This window comes from Tupaia chinensis, unplaced genomic scaffold, assembly GCF_000334495.1.
Source record: "Tupaia chinensis unplaced genomic scaffold, TupChi_1.0 Scaffold000047_1, whole genome shotgun sequence".
Classification (NCBI taxonomy): domain Eukaryota; kingdom Metazoa; phylum Chordata; class Mammalia; order Scandentia; family Tupaiidae; genus Tupaia; species Tupaia belangeri.
In genome coordinates this window covers 617969-635350 of record NW_006159505.1, presented here as the reverse complement: position 1 = coordinate 635350, position 17382 = coordinate 617969, and the positions used below count along the sequence as shown (strand labels likewise).

General features: G+C 48.9%; 1 protein-coding gene across 1 annotated transcript; it reads right to left on the bottom strand.

Moving 5' to 3' along the window:
- Positions 1 to 1589: 1589 nt before the first annotated feature.
- On the bottom strand, positions 1590 to 2540 carry LOC102481323 (olfactory receptor 52K1). Its single transcript, XM_006141127.1, has one exon. The coding sequence runs from the start codon at positions 2538 to 2540 to the stop codon at positions 1590 to 1592; it is 951 nt and encodes a 316-aa protein (XP_006141189.1).
- Positions 2541 to 17382: the final 14842 nt, after the last annotated feature.

Sequence of the window (17382 nt, the reverse complement as noted above, 5' to 3'; positions counted from 1 at the left end):
AAACTTATATTAAATATTGCTTAATGTGACCTTAATTTTCTTTCAGGATTAAGAAAATCATTTTTTGTATTTTTGAAGACTTTATTATTATTATTATATTATATTATAAATAGACTTTATATTTTAGAGCAATTTTAGTTTACAGAAAAATTGAACAGAAAATACAGAGTTCTCATATAACCCCTATCCCTACAAAGGCATAGCCTCCTACACTATTGACAGAAATGTTTCTGAGAGAGAGAAAGAGAGAGAGAGAGAAAGAGAGAGAGAGAGAAGGCACCCCCAATGTGACGTGGTCCTGTCATAATCCCTTTTCCTCTAATCTTCCTTCCTAATAGGATTTTGAGCCCATTACCAGCATGTTTCTCAAGTTGCCAAAGCCAGGGTTTGAACCATGGTCAGTCCTGCGAGATCTGTCTCCCTTAGCCACTGTGCTACAGAGCTGGTTCTTGACAATAGTTTTTAAAACAGTTCCCTTTTTAAGACCCTCACCAGAGACAATAAGAGAGAAAGTAAGAAATCATCACCCAAGGGGGATGGTCATGTTGTAACCCCTTTTTCTCCATTCTCCTCCTGGAATTTTGGACATGCACGTACACATGCCTAGCACGATTTTCAAGCCACCAGATCCTTATGTGCCTTTGCATTGAAATAATCTGGATAGCTAAAAAAAGTCAGATTTTTCAGGTCTTGTTCTAAACCTACCATATGAAATTCAGCATGAAATGAGGCCTGGAATAACAATAAATTCCTTTTAATTATTCTGTGAATATTTTGTCCTTTGATTTTTCTTAGTACAGGGGAAAGGTTCTTAATTTATTTACCCAGTAAGAGATTTCTTGCAAAATTTAGTGCCCAGATATTAAGACTTACTTTTCATGTTTTAAAGGAGATGAATCTTATTTGTATAAAATCCTTAATTTAAAAATCCATTTGTAAAATGTAGAAGTGGGAAGCTTTTACTGGGGGGAGTGTTTGTTTTTGGGAGATTGCCATAGGGCATGTACCCTCACTAGAGAGAGACAAAAAAGTAAGAAATCACCACCCAAGGGGGATGGTCATGTTGTAACCCCTTTTTCTTCATTCTCCTTCTGGAATTTTGGACATGTACGCACACATGCCTAGCATGATTTTCAAGCCACCAGGTCTGAGACTTGAATCATGGACAGCCATGTGGGAGTCCAGCTGCCTTAACCACCACACCACCTGCTGGACCCTATTGGGGAGTATTTTAAAGAAAATAAACACTTAAAAGATTTCACATAGTGTACAGTTCTTTTAGAGAATTGATAAAGAGACTTAAGAGAGTTTTAATTCTGTTGCTTTAACATTATTTACCACGTAACGCAGACATCTCGATATTTTTTAATAGAGCAGAAACTCAGAAATTAATGTGAGGATGCCAGGAAGAGCAGGGATAAGGGAGACTGCAGTATACATTTCTCTTCCTCTTTGAGGGGAAGAAATTAAAAGAAAAGTATGTGGGAAAGAATAATGAGAGTGAACGTGATGGCGACTGTCGAATTTCTATGTATCGGCTTCAATCTTGCCTGGGACACCACAAAATGAAAGAAGGCTTGTCAGAGGATTTACAGACTTGCCCTCAGAAACAATCTTGCCAGGTGCTGCCGGATCTCCTTGGTTCTGGCCCCATAGATGATGGGGTTGGCCAGACATGGGAGCAGCAGGTAGAAGGCGCTGAGCAGGTTGTGCACGTCCTGGGAGGCAGTGCGGGCCACTCGGTAGACGATGGATGAGGACATGGTGGAGGAGTACACGATGAAGATGACCAACAGGTGGGAGCCGCAGGTGTTCAGGGCCTTAGACCGAGCCCCTCCTGATGAGATCTTGAAGGCAGCATGGAGGATGCGGGAATAGGAGGCTCCTAGCAGGAGCATGTCCAGGACTCTGTTTAAGATACGAAGAGTGAGTCCCACAGTCTTGTTCAGGGAAATGTCCCCACAGGAGAGTTTCATCAGGGCCATGTGTTCACAGGCAAAATGATGGATCACATCTGAGCGGCAGAAATGAACCCGGGAGGCCAGAAACACCACTGGGGCAACAATGCAAATGCTCCAGGCAGCTGCCAACCCCACCAGGCCAGCCAGCAGCTGGCCTGTCACTATTTCCTGGTAGCGCAATGGGTAGCAGATGGCGACATAGCGGTCCAGGGCCATGACCACAAGGATGTTGCAGTCAAAGACATTGAGGAAGTAGATGCAGAACATCTGGACCAGACAGCGAGCCAGGGAGATGCGGTTGAAGTGTGTGGAGAAGCTGAAGAACATGGCGGGCAGCACGGTGGTGGAGGCACAGATGTTGACAGTCAGGAGCAGGGCAATGAGCAGGTACATGGGCTGGTGAAGGCTTCTCTGGGCCACCACTGTGTGGATGACCAGGGCATTGGCAGAGAGGATCACCAGGTAGAGGCTGAGGAAGGGCAGGACCAGGAGGGCACGGGACTCTTGCAGCCCCGGGAAGCCCACCAGAAGGAAGCTGGTGTAGGACTCATTGGAGCTTCCATTGCCCCTCCCTGACATCTTCCCCTGGGGGTGCAGGACAGCTCTGTCCCTTGCCAGTCCCAGCCTCATCAGGCTCGACTGAGTGCTTTGGTTTTCATGAGTCTTCAATATTCCTTTAGAAAAAAAATATTAGAAGTTCAGGGTGATACTTTAATGAGAAATTCACCTTTCTGTAATCTTTGCCTTTATTTCAAATACATTTATTGGAGTAGACTTGGATGTAGAATTATTAGGTCGGATGATATGAATGCTTTTGAGGGGGCATTATGAACATTTTTGAGAGAACAATTTCTAGGAAAGGTGTATCCATCTTGCCATGGAGACACTGGCACTAGTATTGAATGCCGTGATTCAGAAATCTTTTGATGGTTGAAAAATACTTAAAAATTTTTATTTAAGAGGTTTTCACCATAGGGTACATATGCTCACTAGAGAGAGAGACAGAAAGAGAGAGAGGGAGAGTGAGAAATCACCCTGAAGTGGGGATGACCATGCCTCAATTCCTTCCCATTCTCCTCCTGGGATCTTGGGCATGCACATATACACACCTGGCCTGATTTTAAGTCATTGTGTCTGGGACTCAAACTGCAGTCAGCCATGTGAGAATCCAGCGATGTAACCACTACACCGTCTGCTGGTCCCTGCCCGTTTGCCCATTTTTAACTGGATTGTTTTATTATGGAGTTGTAAGATAATACTATACTATCTTTATCATGATAGCTCTAAAATTCACTTTGACTGATAAAGCTTATTTCCACAAGTACTTTTGTTTAAATTTTTTTTGTTATTGAGTTTATGTTTAAACCTTTTGAATCATTTTGCCAATTTCCAAAAATAATACCATCGTGCTATTAAAAAAATTGTGATTTTATTAGATCTATGAAGTAGTCTGTGGAAGAGCAATGTCTTAACATGCAGTATTTCCATCCAGCAGTGAAGAGTAACATTTACAAAAACTTGTCAAAGAGCATGCATGCTCACCAGAGAAAGACAGAGACAGGGAAAGGGAGAAAGCACCCGTAATAGGGCGTGATCATCCCTCAATCCCTTCTTTAGCTCCTTATCCTGTTGGGATTTTGGCACACACATGTGCCCAGTGTTGTTTCTTAAGCCATCGGGGTCAGGATTTGAACTGTGGTTTGCCATGTGGGATCTGGCTCCCTTAATCACCAGGTTACAGAGTCAGGTTGCAAAGACTGGCATTCTAAACTTTCCAGTCTTGTTTTATACCTCTCAGCAGTTTTATGGTTTTATTTGAAAGGTCCATGATAGAAGCAGCCTGAGTACCTCAGTTCCATTTACGTAAGGATCCCCCACCCAACCTGACACATAAGGCACAGTGCTTTCTGGATAACGAACAGGTCTCCTACATTTCTTGTTAAATTCATTCCTAGGTATTTTGCTATTTGTTGCCACTGAGGGTATAATACTTTTCTATTATAGTTCCAAATTGGCTAAACTCTTATAAAGGAAAAATATTAACTTGGTACATTTACCTTATAAATGGCTACTTTTTAGATGATCTTATTAATTAAAAAAATGTTATTTAACTTTATTTATTTATTTATTTATTTATTTATTTATTTATTTATTTATTATTTTTTAATATGTGTACAGAGAAAGACAGAGTGAGAGACACAGAGAGAGAGAGAGAGAGAGCGAGAGAGGGAAAGTGAGAAAGCAAGCTGCCAGGTCTGGGACTCAAACTACAGTTGACCATGTGGGAGTCCAACCCCTTAACCACCACACCACCTGTCTGCTCCTACCTTATTAATTTTTTCAACAAAATTTTGCTGGAGGAAAACAGAAAGAGGGAGAGGGAGAAAGCACTCCCCAATGGAGCATGGTCACTCTGTAATCCCTTCTCCGTTTCTCTGTTCTGTTGGGATTTGGGGGCACACATGAACACACACCTGGTACATTTTTCAAACTGCAAAGGCCAGAATTCATGTGGGCTCTGGCCCCTCTAACCATGTGGCCATGGGACTGGCAAAGATTCCCTTATTAATCGAAAGTATTTATTAATTTAAGAGAGATTTTTGCTATAGCGTATGTGTGCTCACCAGAGAGAAAGAGAGGCAGAAAGTGAGAAATCACCCCCTGGGGGGTTGGTCATGCTGCAATCCCTTCTCCTCCATTCCTCCTTTCAGGACTTTGGGCATGCACGCACATGAGCCCAGAGTGCTTTCAAGTTGCCAGGTATAGGACTTGAACTGTGCCGTTGGCCTTATGGGATCCAGTTGCCTTAACTATCACATCACCAGCTGGTCCCCTGTTCCTCTGTTAAATACAATGCTACTTGTTGGTTTGAGGTTGATATTATTTTATTTATTTATTTTTAGAGAGATTTTTGCTATAAGGCGCATGTGCTCACTGGAGCGACCGAGAGAGAAAAGGAGAAATCACCCCCAAGGAGAGATGGCTATGCCGCAATCCCTTCTCCTCCATTCTCCTCTTGGGATTTTGGGCATGCACATATGGCCAGTGTAAGTTTAAGTCACCGGGTCTGAAACTCAAACCATGGTTGACTACGTGGGAGTCCAATGATGTAACCATTACTCCATCTGCTGGTCCCAAGATCGGTATTATTTTTTATGTTAATGAAGTATTATCTCGCTTCTAGCTTTCAATAATGAAAATAAAGAATTGTTTAATATTTCCGAATGTTTTTTTGAATCAGCTATAATGAATGAATGCTTTTAAAATTGGAACTGTTACTAGTAGATATAATACACAATGGTTATTATTTTAAATGGTACAGAAATTGACCCGTTAGTATTTTATTTAGAGTAAGTCTATAGATTTCTTTTGGAACTATCTTTATGAAGTTTTGGTATAACTATGACACAAATTTCATAATAAAGTGATCTAATTTCCTACTTGCATTATACATTCTAGAATAGCTCTATAGCACATTTTCATTCTTTCAAAGTTTACATAAAAACCTATTGATAAAGCAATCTGGACGTGGATCAATTTTGGACGTGGATCAATTTTGGATTTTACTAATTACTTAGTAATTAATGCTTTCTATTTTCTCTCATGGCAATTAATTACTGAGGTTTTCAACCTTTTATTAAGCAAATTTGGAAAAATCACATCTATTTGAAGATGTAGCCATTTTATAAAGAATATTAAATTTATTAGCAAAGACTCCTACAGGGAAATTTGCATTTAAATAGAACAATTAAATCCCTTGACCCAAGAATGAATCTATATTGCTGGTAATATTTTGAGTCAGGCTTCACTTAGTTCATCTCAAATCATACTGTGGAGTGAGAAGGTATAATCCTTTAGGGTGTGTATCGAAACAACATGTAAACACACTCCCTGAAACACACATTGGGGTCCATAAATACATCCTCTTCTGGAGAAATTGCTCTATCACATACCCAATAACCAAAATATGCCTCCTGTCCTCATGACTCAGACCCTACCGGTTCTGGAAGTTGCCTCACTGACTCATCAAAAGCCCAGATAGTGGAGCCTTAGAGTCCCAGAAACAGGCCATCGGAGGAGATATTGTGCCTGAGCAAAGAAGCTTAAAAGGAAGATGAGAACTATCAACTCCCAGTTTCCAGGGTCGGTGGGGGGAGTGGTAGCAATGACTTCTGAACACCCTGTGCCAGGGCATGGACATCCTGGCCATTCCTTTCTGGGCATCCATGGCCACAGAGAATCATGAATTCACAGCCGTATAGAGCAGAGGGCTGTAGATGTCACCCGTGTGGCTCCTGCCCTGGTATGAATCGCTCTAGTGTCAAGGTGCTCACGACCTGTCTTGAGGCCATTAGTTAGGATTGGGTAGCTTTGGGGCCAGCAGGTGGCATGGTGGTTAAGGTGCTGGACTCCTACATGGTGGACCACATCTTTTTTGATGTTTATTCTGTTCCAGGCACTCTCCTGGGCACTGGCAGAGTGGCTTCATGGGTCACTAGATGTGGCTTCTGTGCCCAAGTTGCTTAGAGTCAACTAGGGAATGAATGGAGTGTGGGGGTTCAGAGAAGGCCTCTAATTCAGCTTCTGGGGACAGAGATGGCTTCTCCGAGGATGGATCAGCCAAAGAAAGACAGGTAGGATATAAGTGGCCTAAGACATAAAATCAAGAATTGGCGGGGTGGGATTACAACTCCAAAGCTATACCTTGAGGGAGGCAGCTGGGCTGGGAGAAGACAATTATAGGAAACAGTGAGATGGGAGAGTAGAGGTGAGGGGATGAACTAATCCACAGTATTTTTCTTTCTTTTTTTTTAATTGTCCAAGTGCACGTTTGCTTGCTAGAGAGAGACAGAGAGCGAGAGGGAGAAGGAGAGAGCACTCCCAATGGCGCACCCCATGCTGCAATCCTTTCTCCATAATTTTCCCATCCTGTCAGGGTTTGGGGCACACACACACGTGTGCATGGTGTGTTTTTCAAGTTGTTGGGTCTGGGATTCGAACTGTGGTCAACCATGTGGAATCTGACTCCCTTAACCACTAGGCCATGTGACCAGCACCTAGAAGGAGGGAGTTGGGTTAGACTTAGAGAAGACCTGGAACTGGGAGGAAGGGACATGGGTGTGGACCGGGGGTGGCAGTGTGGTTGCCTAGAGATGGGAGATGACCAGACAGGGGTGTGAATTTAAGTCACCCTCCTCCTTGTGCCTGCCCTGCCACCCCTCACTTCCTGCCATCACCTCCCTGGCAAGACCTGCACCCCAGTACCCTGCCTTCCTGGGCTGACCCCAGATACTTACCCTAGGCAGTCAGGCAGGAGCAGAGAGCCAGTGGGGCTCCCTGGGTGTGTTTAAATGGATCCCAACTCCTCCCCTGGGGAGCCCAGGCTCCTCTCGGCCAATGTGCAGTGCCCTTTCCCAGGAGCCCCTGCACAGGGCTCAGTCCTAGGAACCCCACAGGACCAGTCAGAGTCCCAACTCCTGACTTCCAGGCCAGCCCTTTTCTGACTCCAGGGGTCAGAACCTGTCTTTGTGGGGCACTGTCCAGCCCACTGCAACCTCAAGTGGAATGTGGAAGAATGGGGTGGGGACAGTGAGGGTGGCAGTGGCCTGGGTGGTAGTGGGGTGGGTGTGATTCCCCAGGTAGGTGTGTCAAGCCTTGCCTTAGGAAAGAGACCGCGAGGGCTGCAGAGTGAGTACAGGCCAACGAGTTATCACTCAGGGCTCTTCACTCCATGACCGCCCCACCACCTGTGCCTCTCTGCGGTCAGGGCTTTCCAGGCAGGGATGGGCCTCCTCCCTCGGACCCTCTTACAGGGGTAGCATCCAGTGCCCAGGCCAGGTGGGGGCCCACAGAACTCAGAGGGGGGTCCTGAGGGCCATTACCAGGACTGCATGCCAGAGACAACCAGGGAGGGAGACCTGAGGGGGGCACATGACACTCAGGGCAGCGTGGTCACCATGACCTCATGCCCCCCTCCTGTTCCCTGTCAGTTCCTCTCCTCCATCTCCTTCCTCAGGAGTGGCCCCAGCCAGAGCTGGATGCCAGGAGGCCACCCTTTCTCCCCTCTCCCTCACAGCCCTCGTCTGGTTGGACACAGAGCTCTGCTGATCCCACTCTGATCTCTCCTGCCCAGCTCCAAAGCCTTTGTCCTGGGACACCTCTAGGCATCACTCTGGGCCTGGCTCCACCTCTCCTTCTGCACCTCTGAGGTCCCTCTCTTTATCTGAGCCTTTGAGAAAGCAAAGCCGACCTTGTCACCTATTAAAATCCTGCAGGTCTCCCTACCACTAACCAGGTAACGGGCTCCCTCACCTGGCAACCACGGCTTGTATCCTCCACCCCTCCCTGAGACACCTTTGCCCTCCAGCAAGGCCACACTGCTTGTGCCTTACTCCCTACCTTCCTGCCAGACCTGTCCTTTCCCCTCAGTGTCTCCTCATGGTTGCTTGTGTTTACTCTAGGACTGAGGTGCCACTTGCTCCAGGAAGCCCTCCCTGAATGCTCTTATCCTAGTTACTCTGAGTCCTTGCAGTATGAAGAGTCCCTGAGTCCCTGCACCCCCTTGGGAGGGCACACTGGCAGCCCACCTGGCCTGCCACCCCATTAGCAGTTCCCACCCCCAATCCGGGACTGGGGAGGCGCAGCCCAGTCTCTCCTCCCTTCCCTCTTTTTGGCCTTGAAGATCCCCTGCCCTAAACTCACCTCCCTGGCTTTTTTTTTCCAGTCAAGATGACCAGGGCCTGTATATTCTTTGTCCCTGACCTGTATTCAGAACCCGCCTCTGATGGGATCTGAAGCTGCCTTGCCCATGGGCGAAAGTGAATAATGGTGGCGCTGGTTGGCTCCTGGAGGAACGGCGGTGGATATCTCGGCGAGTGGACTAGATGGGGAGGGTTTGGGGCCCAGGCGTCTCATCAAATTCCCTGAAATGAAATGGGTGCATCATCGTCTCTGTTGTTGGGCAGGCAGCACCTGAGCTGCTGCTGCTGCTTTTTAAATAAATTTTAATTAAAAATAATTTCTCCAGATGGCGTGCGTGGGAGAGAGAGACAGAAAGAGAGAGACAGAGACAGAGAAAGGGAGAGGGAGAAAGTGCCTCCCCCACCCATGGGGCATGGTCGCACTGCAGTCCTTTCTCCATTTCTCTGTCCTGTCAGGATTTGGCGCTCATGTGCACACGTGCGCCGTGTGTCTTCCAAGTCACTGGGTATGGGACTCGGTGAAGGGTACACTGACAGTCACCCGGTGTGGTGGCAGAGCTGTGGGGTGGCCATGTGGGATCTGGTTTCCTTACCCACCAGGTCATAGGGGCTGGCTCAGGTCTACCTGAGTTTCTGCCCCCTTTCTACAGGGCCCTGGTGTGCGCCTTGGGAGGCCGCATGAGTAAGCGAGGCAAGGAGCTTGAGATCGGACATGGGTCCCGGCTGGAGCCCTTGGGCTGGTCTCTGAGTCTGTTTCCCCTCCCATTATAGGAGGTGCAGGCCTGGGTGGCATTTCATGGCCTTTGCCTCCCTGGATGGAACGTCTGATGTTTCAAAGGCACTTTGTATGATTGTAGTTTAGAAAGCTCTTTTACGCTCCTCAACCAACTTGGTGTTCCCAGCACTCCTGGGAGGTAGGTGGTAGCAGCCCACTTTACTGATGAGAGAACTGAGGCCTGGGGTGGGCAGTCTCACAGCTGCTCGGTACTGGGTCAGGCCTGGAGCTCCCAAGTCCACCCTGGTTGACTGGAGGGCCTCCGTCCCAGGGATGTTGGGCCAGATTCTTCTCTCTACATGAGGCAGGCTCCGGGCCAGGATTAGCGAGGCCCTCTTTATTTTTTTTATTTTTCAGGTTTTTGCCATAGGGTGTGTGTGCTTGCCAAAGAGGAGAGTGACAGAGAGAGGGAAAGTGAAAAATCATCCCCCAGAGGGGATGGCCATGCCGTAATCCCTTCTTCTTCATTCTTCTCTCAGGATTTTGGGCATACATACACACCTGCCTGGTGTGATTTTCAAGTCACCTGGTCCAGGACTCGAACCATAGTTGACCTTGTGGGAATCCAGCACCTTAACCACTATGCCACCTTCTGGCTCCAGGCCTTCTCCTTTTGCCCACACTGCACCTGCAGCCTGACACTCCGCAATTCAGCAGGGTCTGGTGTTGAAAATGGGTCTTGGATCAGCTCTGTGGACTAGTGGTTAAGGGAGCTGGATTCCACATGGCCGTTCACAGTTTGTATCTCAGTCTCTGTGGTTCAAAAAACATACCAGGCACATGTGTGTGCCCAAAATCTTGATAGGAGGGAGATGGAAGAGAAGGGATTATGGCATAACCCTGTCTCATTGTGTGGGGTGTTCTTCCTCTCCCTCTGCCTTTCCTTTTCTCTTGTCTTTCTCTGGCAATTAAAAAAAGAAAAAGAAAGAAAGGGAGTAAAGAAAGAGAGAAAGAAAGAAAGAAGAAAGAAAAATAAAGAAAGGCAGGCAGAAAGAAAGTAAGAGAAATAAAATGGGTCTCTGTCTCACAAGGCAGGCCTCTCCAGCCTTGGCTTGTCCTCTGGGGAAGGGCTGAAGAAACCTGCCATGAGGCAGCTAGCGATTAGGTCCTGGCCCAGCTGAGGGGGTTCCTTTTCTGGGTGAGGCACTCCCAAACCGTCTCCACTGCAACAGGCCTGCCAGTTAATTTTTAAGAGAAGAAAAGGGAAGGAGCTTACTGAGAATTTACTGGCCTGATAGTCTGGATTCCTCAGTGCTGGGCCCACCTGCTAGGGCTTGCTATGTGATTTTGGGTAGGCACACCTCTCTATGGGTCTCATGTACATTAGGAATGGTAGTAGAATTTTGGACTGAGAATCTTGGCCCTAAAAAACCAGGCTACAGACCAAAGACCTCAGGCTGTGGGCAGTGGGAAACCTGGTGAGAGGCACGGTATGGCTCCGGTGTGTGTGTGTTTTGTGAGAGGGCCCCTCCAGAAAGCCAGGAGGCCTCACACCCCTGATGGACATAAACAACCCCAAAGGAACTCCTTTTCACTGCATGAACAAATTATTTAGATTTGGGGGCCCTCAGGTCTCTGAGTGAAGCTTCTGGAGCCTCTGGGATCTGCAGACTGTGACTCCAGCCTTTTGGTACAGGAGTGTCCTCCTCAATTCATCTTGCACTTCCCAGAGTAGCCACAGGGTGGCACCCAAGCACCACACTGGGCTCATGTCTGTGCAGATGGGATAGTGCTTGGGGGATGGTGCAGAGTGGGCCTGGCAGGGCTGGTTTGACATGTCTCATCTTCAGACATCCCAGTGCATCCCTATGCACCCCTAAAGGATTGTCTGTCAGGCCATGGTGGGGTCAGGACTTGGGGCAGGAGACCTTGGATCTGAGTTTGTGTGGTCCTGGGAAGTTGCTTCCTCTCTGAGCCTCTGAGTGCGCTTCTGAAAAATGGGCGCCACAGTAGCGCTGACCTCATCCTCATTTGCTCCACGTTTGCAGAGCACCTGCTAGATGAGAAGTACATGCAGCCGTGAGCAAGCAAAACCTCACAGGGGCGTTCTGAGGCTTAACTGAGGTGTTATCTAGAACTTATCCAGCTCAGGACAACACACAGTATATAGATATATATACGATGGGGACTTCCAAAAGTTCCTGTAAATGGAATTAAAATGCGACTTTATCTGGTGCAAAAAGAATTGAATTCCTATTTGTTTTCCATGAACTTTTTGACGACCTCAGTATTAATGAAGACATCATCTCTAATCCTTGCATCACAACCCTCCGTGGCTCACCCTATTATTACAGAGGAGGAAACAAAGACACCCACCCACAGACACACAGGCAGGAGGTGCAGAGCTGGGACTGGAATCTGGGTTCTGCACCCCGCTGCTGTGGTCCCCACATTAGACTTGTGGCTCCTCTGAGCTCCCTCCCATCTCCTCCAGCAGACCTTAGGTCAGCCTAGGTCGCTTCCTCAGACCTTCCTCACCCTCCTGCAGGTTTGGTCCTGTCAGGGACTGGCTGGGAAAGTTAGTGGTCACTGAGAGGCCCCCTATGATTCAGGGGCCCTAAGACAGTCCAAGACCAGCTGCCTTCTCCCACCCCCAGGGGCTGAGGCCTGCCAGGAAACAGAGACCAGAGCTTTTCTGCCCATGGTGAACACCCATCCCACTTAGCTGACACCTGCTCAGACCTTTCCTGAGGGTCTGTGAGGGGAACAGGGGAGGGCACTGAGGATTTCTCCCTCAGAGAGATGCTGGGCCCCCACCTGACTGGAAGGGGGCCGTGGGGCATGTCTCAGAGGTGTGCTTTCATAGCCAGCTCCCTGTATCTGCTTAGGCCGTGGGTTTATTTGGAGGTAAAGGAAGTTGCACCTCTGAGCAGGAGAGGCAGGTGACATCCGTCAGCCCCCCACTCCCTCTGGTGCCCCCTGGGCTGTGTTTCCTTTCCATGTGTATTCCAAATGTCTCCTGCCTGTCATACAGAGCCACTGTTGTGGAAGCTTGGGGGAAGCCCTCTTGGTCAGTTAAGCTAGGGATTCACTCTGTGCTCGACTGGGACCTTGGGCAGTGACCCGAGACTTTTGAACCATGGCTCCCTCACCTGTGCCTCAGGAGGGGCTACCCCTTCTGCTCCAGACCTTGCAGGCCACACCTATGTGCATTATTACACGCAGTGCTCACGGTAACCCTGGGAGGCAGCTACTGCTGCACCATGTACAGATGGGAAGCTGAGCTCAGAGAGGTCTGAAGTGTCAGGTGTCGCCTGAACTTTCCTCTCCCCATCGCATGGACCGTGCTTATTTCCTGTCTCTTCCTGCCAACCAGACTACAAGCTCGAGGAGGGCAGGGGGAGCCTCTAGATGACTACAAACTCCACTGCCTGGTACAGAGCCTGGCATGGAGGGAGGGAGCAGAAACGGTTTTAGAACTGGTGCTTCTAGGGACCAGCAGTTAGCATAATGGCTATGTTGTTGGACTTCCATGTAGTTGACCGCGGTTTGTGACCCGGACCCGGTGGCTTAAACTCACGCCGGGTTTGTGTGCATGCATGCCCAAGAACTGGTGCTTCTAGGGACCAGCAGTTAGCATAATGGCTATGTTGTTGGACTTCCATGTAGTTGACCGCGGTTTGTGACCCGGACCCGGTGGCTTAAACTCACGCCGGGTTTGTGTGCATGCATGCCCAAGATCCCGAGAGGAGAAGGAAGGAGAAGGGATTGCAGCATGGCCATCCCCCCTGGGGGGTGATTTCTCACTTTCTGTCTCTCTGTCTCTCTCTGTCTGTCTGGTGAGTGCATATGCCTTATAGCAAAAACCTCTCAAAATAAAAAAAAATAAAAAAAAAAAAAAGGTGCTTCTAAGTGCTGTGCTTTTCTTCATTCTGCCCGGATATTAAACAGTAGTAACCACAGTCACGTGGTCACTATTCACTCTGTGCCAGGCCTGTAGAAGGTATTTTATATATGCTGTCTTTAATCTCCCAATCTTATGAAATGTGGATCCACCCTGCAGCAGTGCTTAAGCACTGTGCACTGGGACCAGATCCTACATGACTAACTGCTGTTCGAATCCTGGTCCTGGAACCTTGAAAAACAGAGGGTGCATATGCATGTGTGCTCCGAATCCTGACAAGATGGAGAAATGGAGGAAAAAGGATTATGGCATTGACCGTGTCCCCTCGGGGGTGCTTTCTTCCCCTCTCTCTCTTGGCGAGTACACATGCCCTCTGGCAATAACAAAAAGAATGAATACAATCTTATGAAACAGATGGGATTGATATCTCAATTTACGACGAAGAAACAAAGACTCAGAGAAATTAAGTAAATAACTAGTATAAATTTACACAACTAGTTCAGCGGCAGAGTTGGGATTAGACCCACATTTGTCCCTCTTCAAAGCTTTTTTTCTCTGAAGGGAAAGGTTGTATGAGGTGGGCAAGCCCAATGTCTGAGGCTCAGTTTATCCACCTGTGGAATAGGGAAAATAACTCCATCGCATGGGGCGTCTCTGGAGAGTAAGTGGACTGACGCAAACAAGACTTCCAGCTCTGAGATAATACCATTTATCACCATCATCATGTTCATGTCAGCACTCCCCCCAGCCCCCACACATACAGACTAGGGCTGGCGTGGAGAGGAATGGGCTCAGGTGGGTTGGTGGCTGTGGGACCTGCCTTGGGGATGAGAGGTGGGCATGTCATGTTGGCAATGGCCTTGAGCTGTGCCCACGCCTCCCAAGTGTCCTGGAATGGTGTGGGGGAGTGGGATACAGAGCCGGGCACCCCCTGCCAGGTCAAGACATCCTTGAGGCTCCAGGGAGCCAAGTGGCACCTCAGATCACCAGGTCGCAGCCCCAGTGGTGGCCGCAGCCTGTCGATGGCGCAGCTGGGCTTGAGAGGCTGGGAAGAGCCCGGGGACCTGCAGGGACCTCTGTGTCTCTCAGGGCTGAAGAAAGTTGGGGCCACTGCAGAGAAAGTTGTGGGCCGCATGGGAGGAAGTTGTGGCTGCTCAAACTTTTCTCACTCTGAGCTCATCACTCTCTGTCCCTGAGGCCGGCTGAGTGATTTGCCACCAATTAGCCCATAATGAGCTGGACCTCAGTGGCCTGCTGGCTCCCTGGGGAAATGCAGGCTCAGCAGGACACCTGGGGGCCAATTACAGCAGCCTGGGCGAGTGCTGGGTCCAGCTGCGGTCTGAGCCCCAGGGATGCACCTGCCTCCTGAGCCCACTTTGCTCTCCCGGCCAAACTTTTAATAAGTGGAAATGGCTACTTCTCACACTTGACGACTGCCCAGGTATGCCACCTGGGTCCTGCCTCTCCCTCCTTAAAGAGCCAGTTCAATTTCTAGAATATAGTTTCCTATAGCTTAAATGGATTGCTCAACCAACAGGCGGGTCGTGTGGGTTCTAGACGTTGTCACTCTCCGTGACCTAGGACCACGTCCCAGGCCTCTCTAGGCCTCAGTTTTGGGGGAAATAATCATGGGAGTGGCGTGAGGCACAGATGAGATAACACAAATTGTAAAGTGCTTTCAAATGGTCATATTGTCCTCAATTATTGTGTCCTATTAGCCCGGCCAGGACCTCGACTAGGCCTCACTCCTAGCTGAAGTGGACCCAGCTTCCACGTGGGTGCTCACAGAGGGAGCAATAGGGCCTCCTTGCTGGCTGGCAGCTGGCCTGCTCTCTGCCCCAGGGGGGCTGACCTAGGACCATGCTGTTCTAGGTCTCTCTTGGCTCAACCTCCTCTCCCTCCCTCTGCTTTGCTCTCCAGGCCTGCAGAGAGGCACCCTGAAAGTGGAGGAGCCCTGATATTCTCAAGTCCAACTCTGACTGCACAGGTGGCAACTACATCCTGGGAGAAGCAGGGCCTGAGTGGGAGCTCTTTCCACTTCTGGACTTAGTTCACACAGAGCACTTCAGTGTCTGGGCTTCTCAGCAGTCCTGTGAGGGTAGGCAGGCACCCATCTGCCATCGTGGCTAAGCTTGACGACTCCAAAGCCAGACCGACTGGGTGCACATCCCACCTCCACTACCTACCAGGCACGTCTCTGTGCCTGTTTCCTCAACCAGGAAACGACTGGCACAGCTCTATGGTTGTATTGTTTGTTAGAAGCCATGTCAAATATTTGGGCTTAGTGTACAATGGGCTGTTGATAATTAATATTGGCTATCTTTCTGGTTATTATGACTCAATCATCCAGTCTACGAATATTTATTGGGCTCCTATTATGGGCTGGCTTAGTGGCGCTAGGGTCTTGGGATACAGCATGAATAAGACCTGTATATGGAATTTAAGTTTGTGGGGGAAATGAACACATAAAACCATAATTTCCAGACCAAGGATGTCGCAGCCTAAAGTGGAATAATCCAAGAATACAGTAGGGGGGCTTTGATATCAGGGATGAGAGGGAGGGATAGTCAAGGGTGGCTTCCTGGAAGAGTTGGAAGTGGGTGAGCGTTGGGTCATGGTTTACTGAGCACTTAATATAGGCTGGGCGCTGTGCCACGTGCTCTGTATCTGTGATTTTCAGCCCCTCCTCACGCAAACCTGTGAGGTAGGTGATGCTCTTTTTACTGAAGAGGAAACTGATGGTTAAGTTACTTGTCTAAGGTCACCCAGCCAGAAAATGGTGAGGCTGGGGTCCAACCCAGGGTTAACCCCAAATCTTGCCCCCTTTCTTCTCCCATGAGAGTGTTCATGGTTAGATGATCAGTCAGGGGGAGGAGGCTGTAGGCAGAGAAGAGACTCTCCCAGGAAGTTCTGGCTTTGCCGATGAGGATCCGGGCCTGGAGTTTCTCTTCTGCATCTGATATAGGGGCAGGATACTGCAGTGGTTACAAGCAGAGGCCCTGTCTCTGGGTTTCAATCCGTTTGCTGTCATTGTGACTTAGAGCAAGTCACTTAATCTCTCCATGCCTCAGTTTCCTCTGTAAAATGGGGATCATGACAGCAGCAAACGTGTATAGTACTTCTCTGGGCTTTCTTCTATGGCTTTTACTTTTAAGGCTCCTTTAATGCTCACATCCTCACAAACTTACATCTTTTTTTTTTTTTTCAGGTGGGGATAATACTTGGGTAGTTTTAAGAAATAAGTTATTATAGTGACTTGTTCACTTAGAACAATGCTTGGCACATAGCAAGTCCTCAGTAAATCTTAGTTATTGTTATCATTCAGTACCACAAAGTCCCAGAAGGCCAAAGACAGAATTCCTAAAAAATGACAAAGAGCATCCTGTAAGAATAGCGATAATAATAAACACGCCCTTATATATCTACAGTGCTTTTTCAGAGACTGGAATAGACTTTTTCACGTCTATTCTTTCGTCCAAGACTAAGAAGCCAAGGGTGTCCCAAAGTGTATTTCACAGAACACTGTTCCACCAACAAGAATGTCCTTTTAAGAAGGTAAATGAGGAAACTGGCGTAGGCACAGGGCGAAAGTCTGGGCACACAGACAGAAAACGCTGGATGATGGCGGGGTGGGCATCCTTACTAACGCCCACCCAGGGTCCTGGCGGTTAGTAGGACTCTCTCAGGCCCCTCATCACACCCAGGCCAGAGGCCGAGGCTCCCTTCCCTTCTCTTCCCGTCCCTCTTAGGTGGTCGAGGCCTTTGGTTACTGAGGCTGTCACTAGGTCCCAGACAAGAGATGACCACGCTGAGGCTTTCAGAGGGCCGCGGCGGGTCGGGCGAGCCTGGGAGGGCCCCAGGGCTCTTGCCGGCCCACAATGCACTGGGCGGGACCGACGGAGCCCCTCTGCCCCAGCGCAGTCTCTATGGCGGCCTCGCGGCGGGGCAGTGTGGGACAGTTCCGTGGGCAGCTCGCGTGGGGCCTCGACTGTCGCCTGTGGCGGAAGCAAAGGGCGGCCTGAGGCGCTCGGAGCAGGCTGCGGCTGGCGCGGGCCTGGCGGCACGGCCCCCCCTGCCCTGCGGCGGCAGCGGCGCGCCTGG

Bases quoted from the DNA above. Each gene is read 5' to 3' on its own strand.
- LOC102481323 (XM_006141127.1), bottom strand. From the start codon at position 2,540: ATGTCAGGGAGGGGCAATGGAAGCTCCAATGAGTCCTACACCAGCTTC.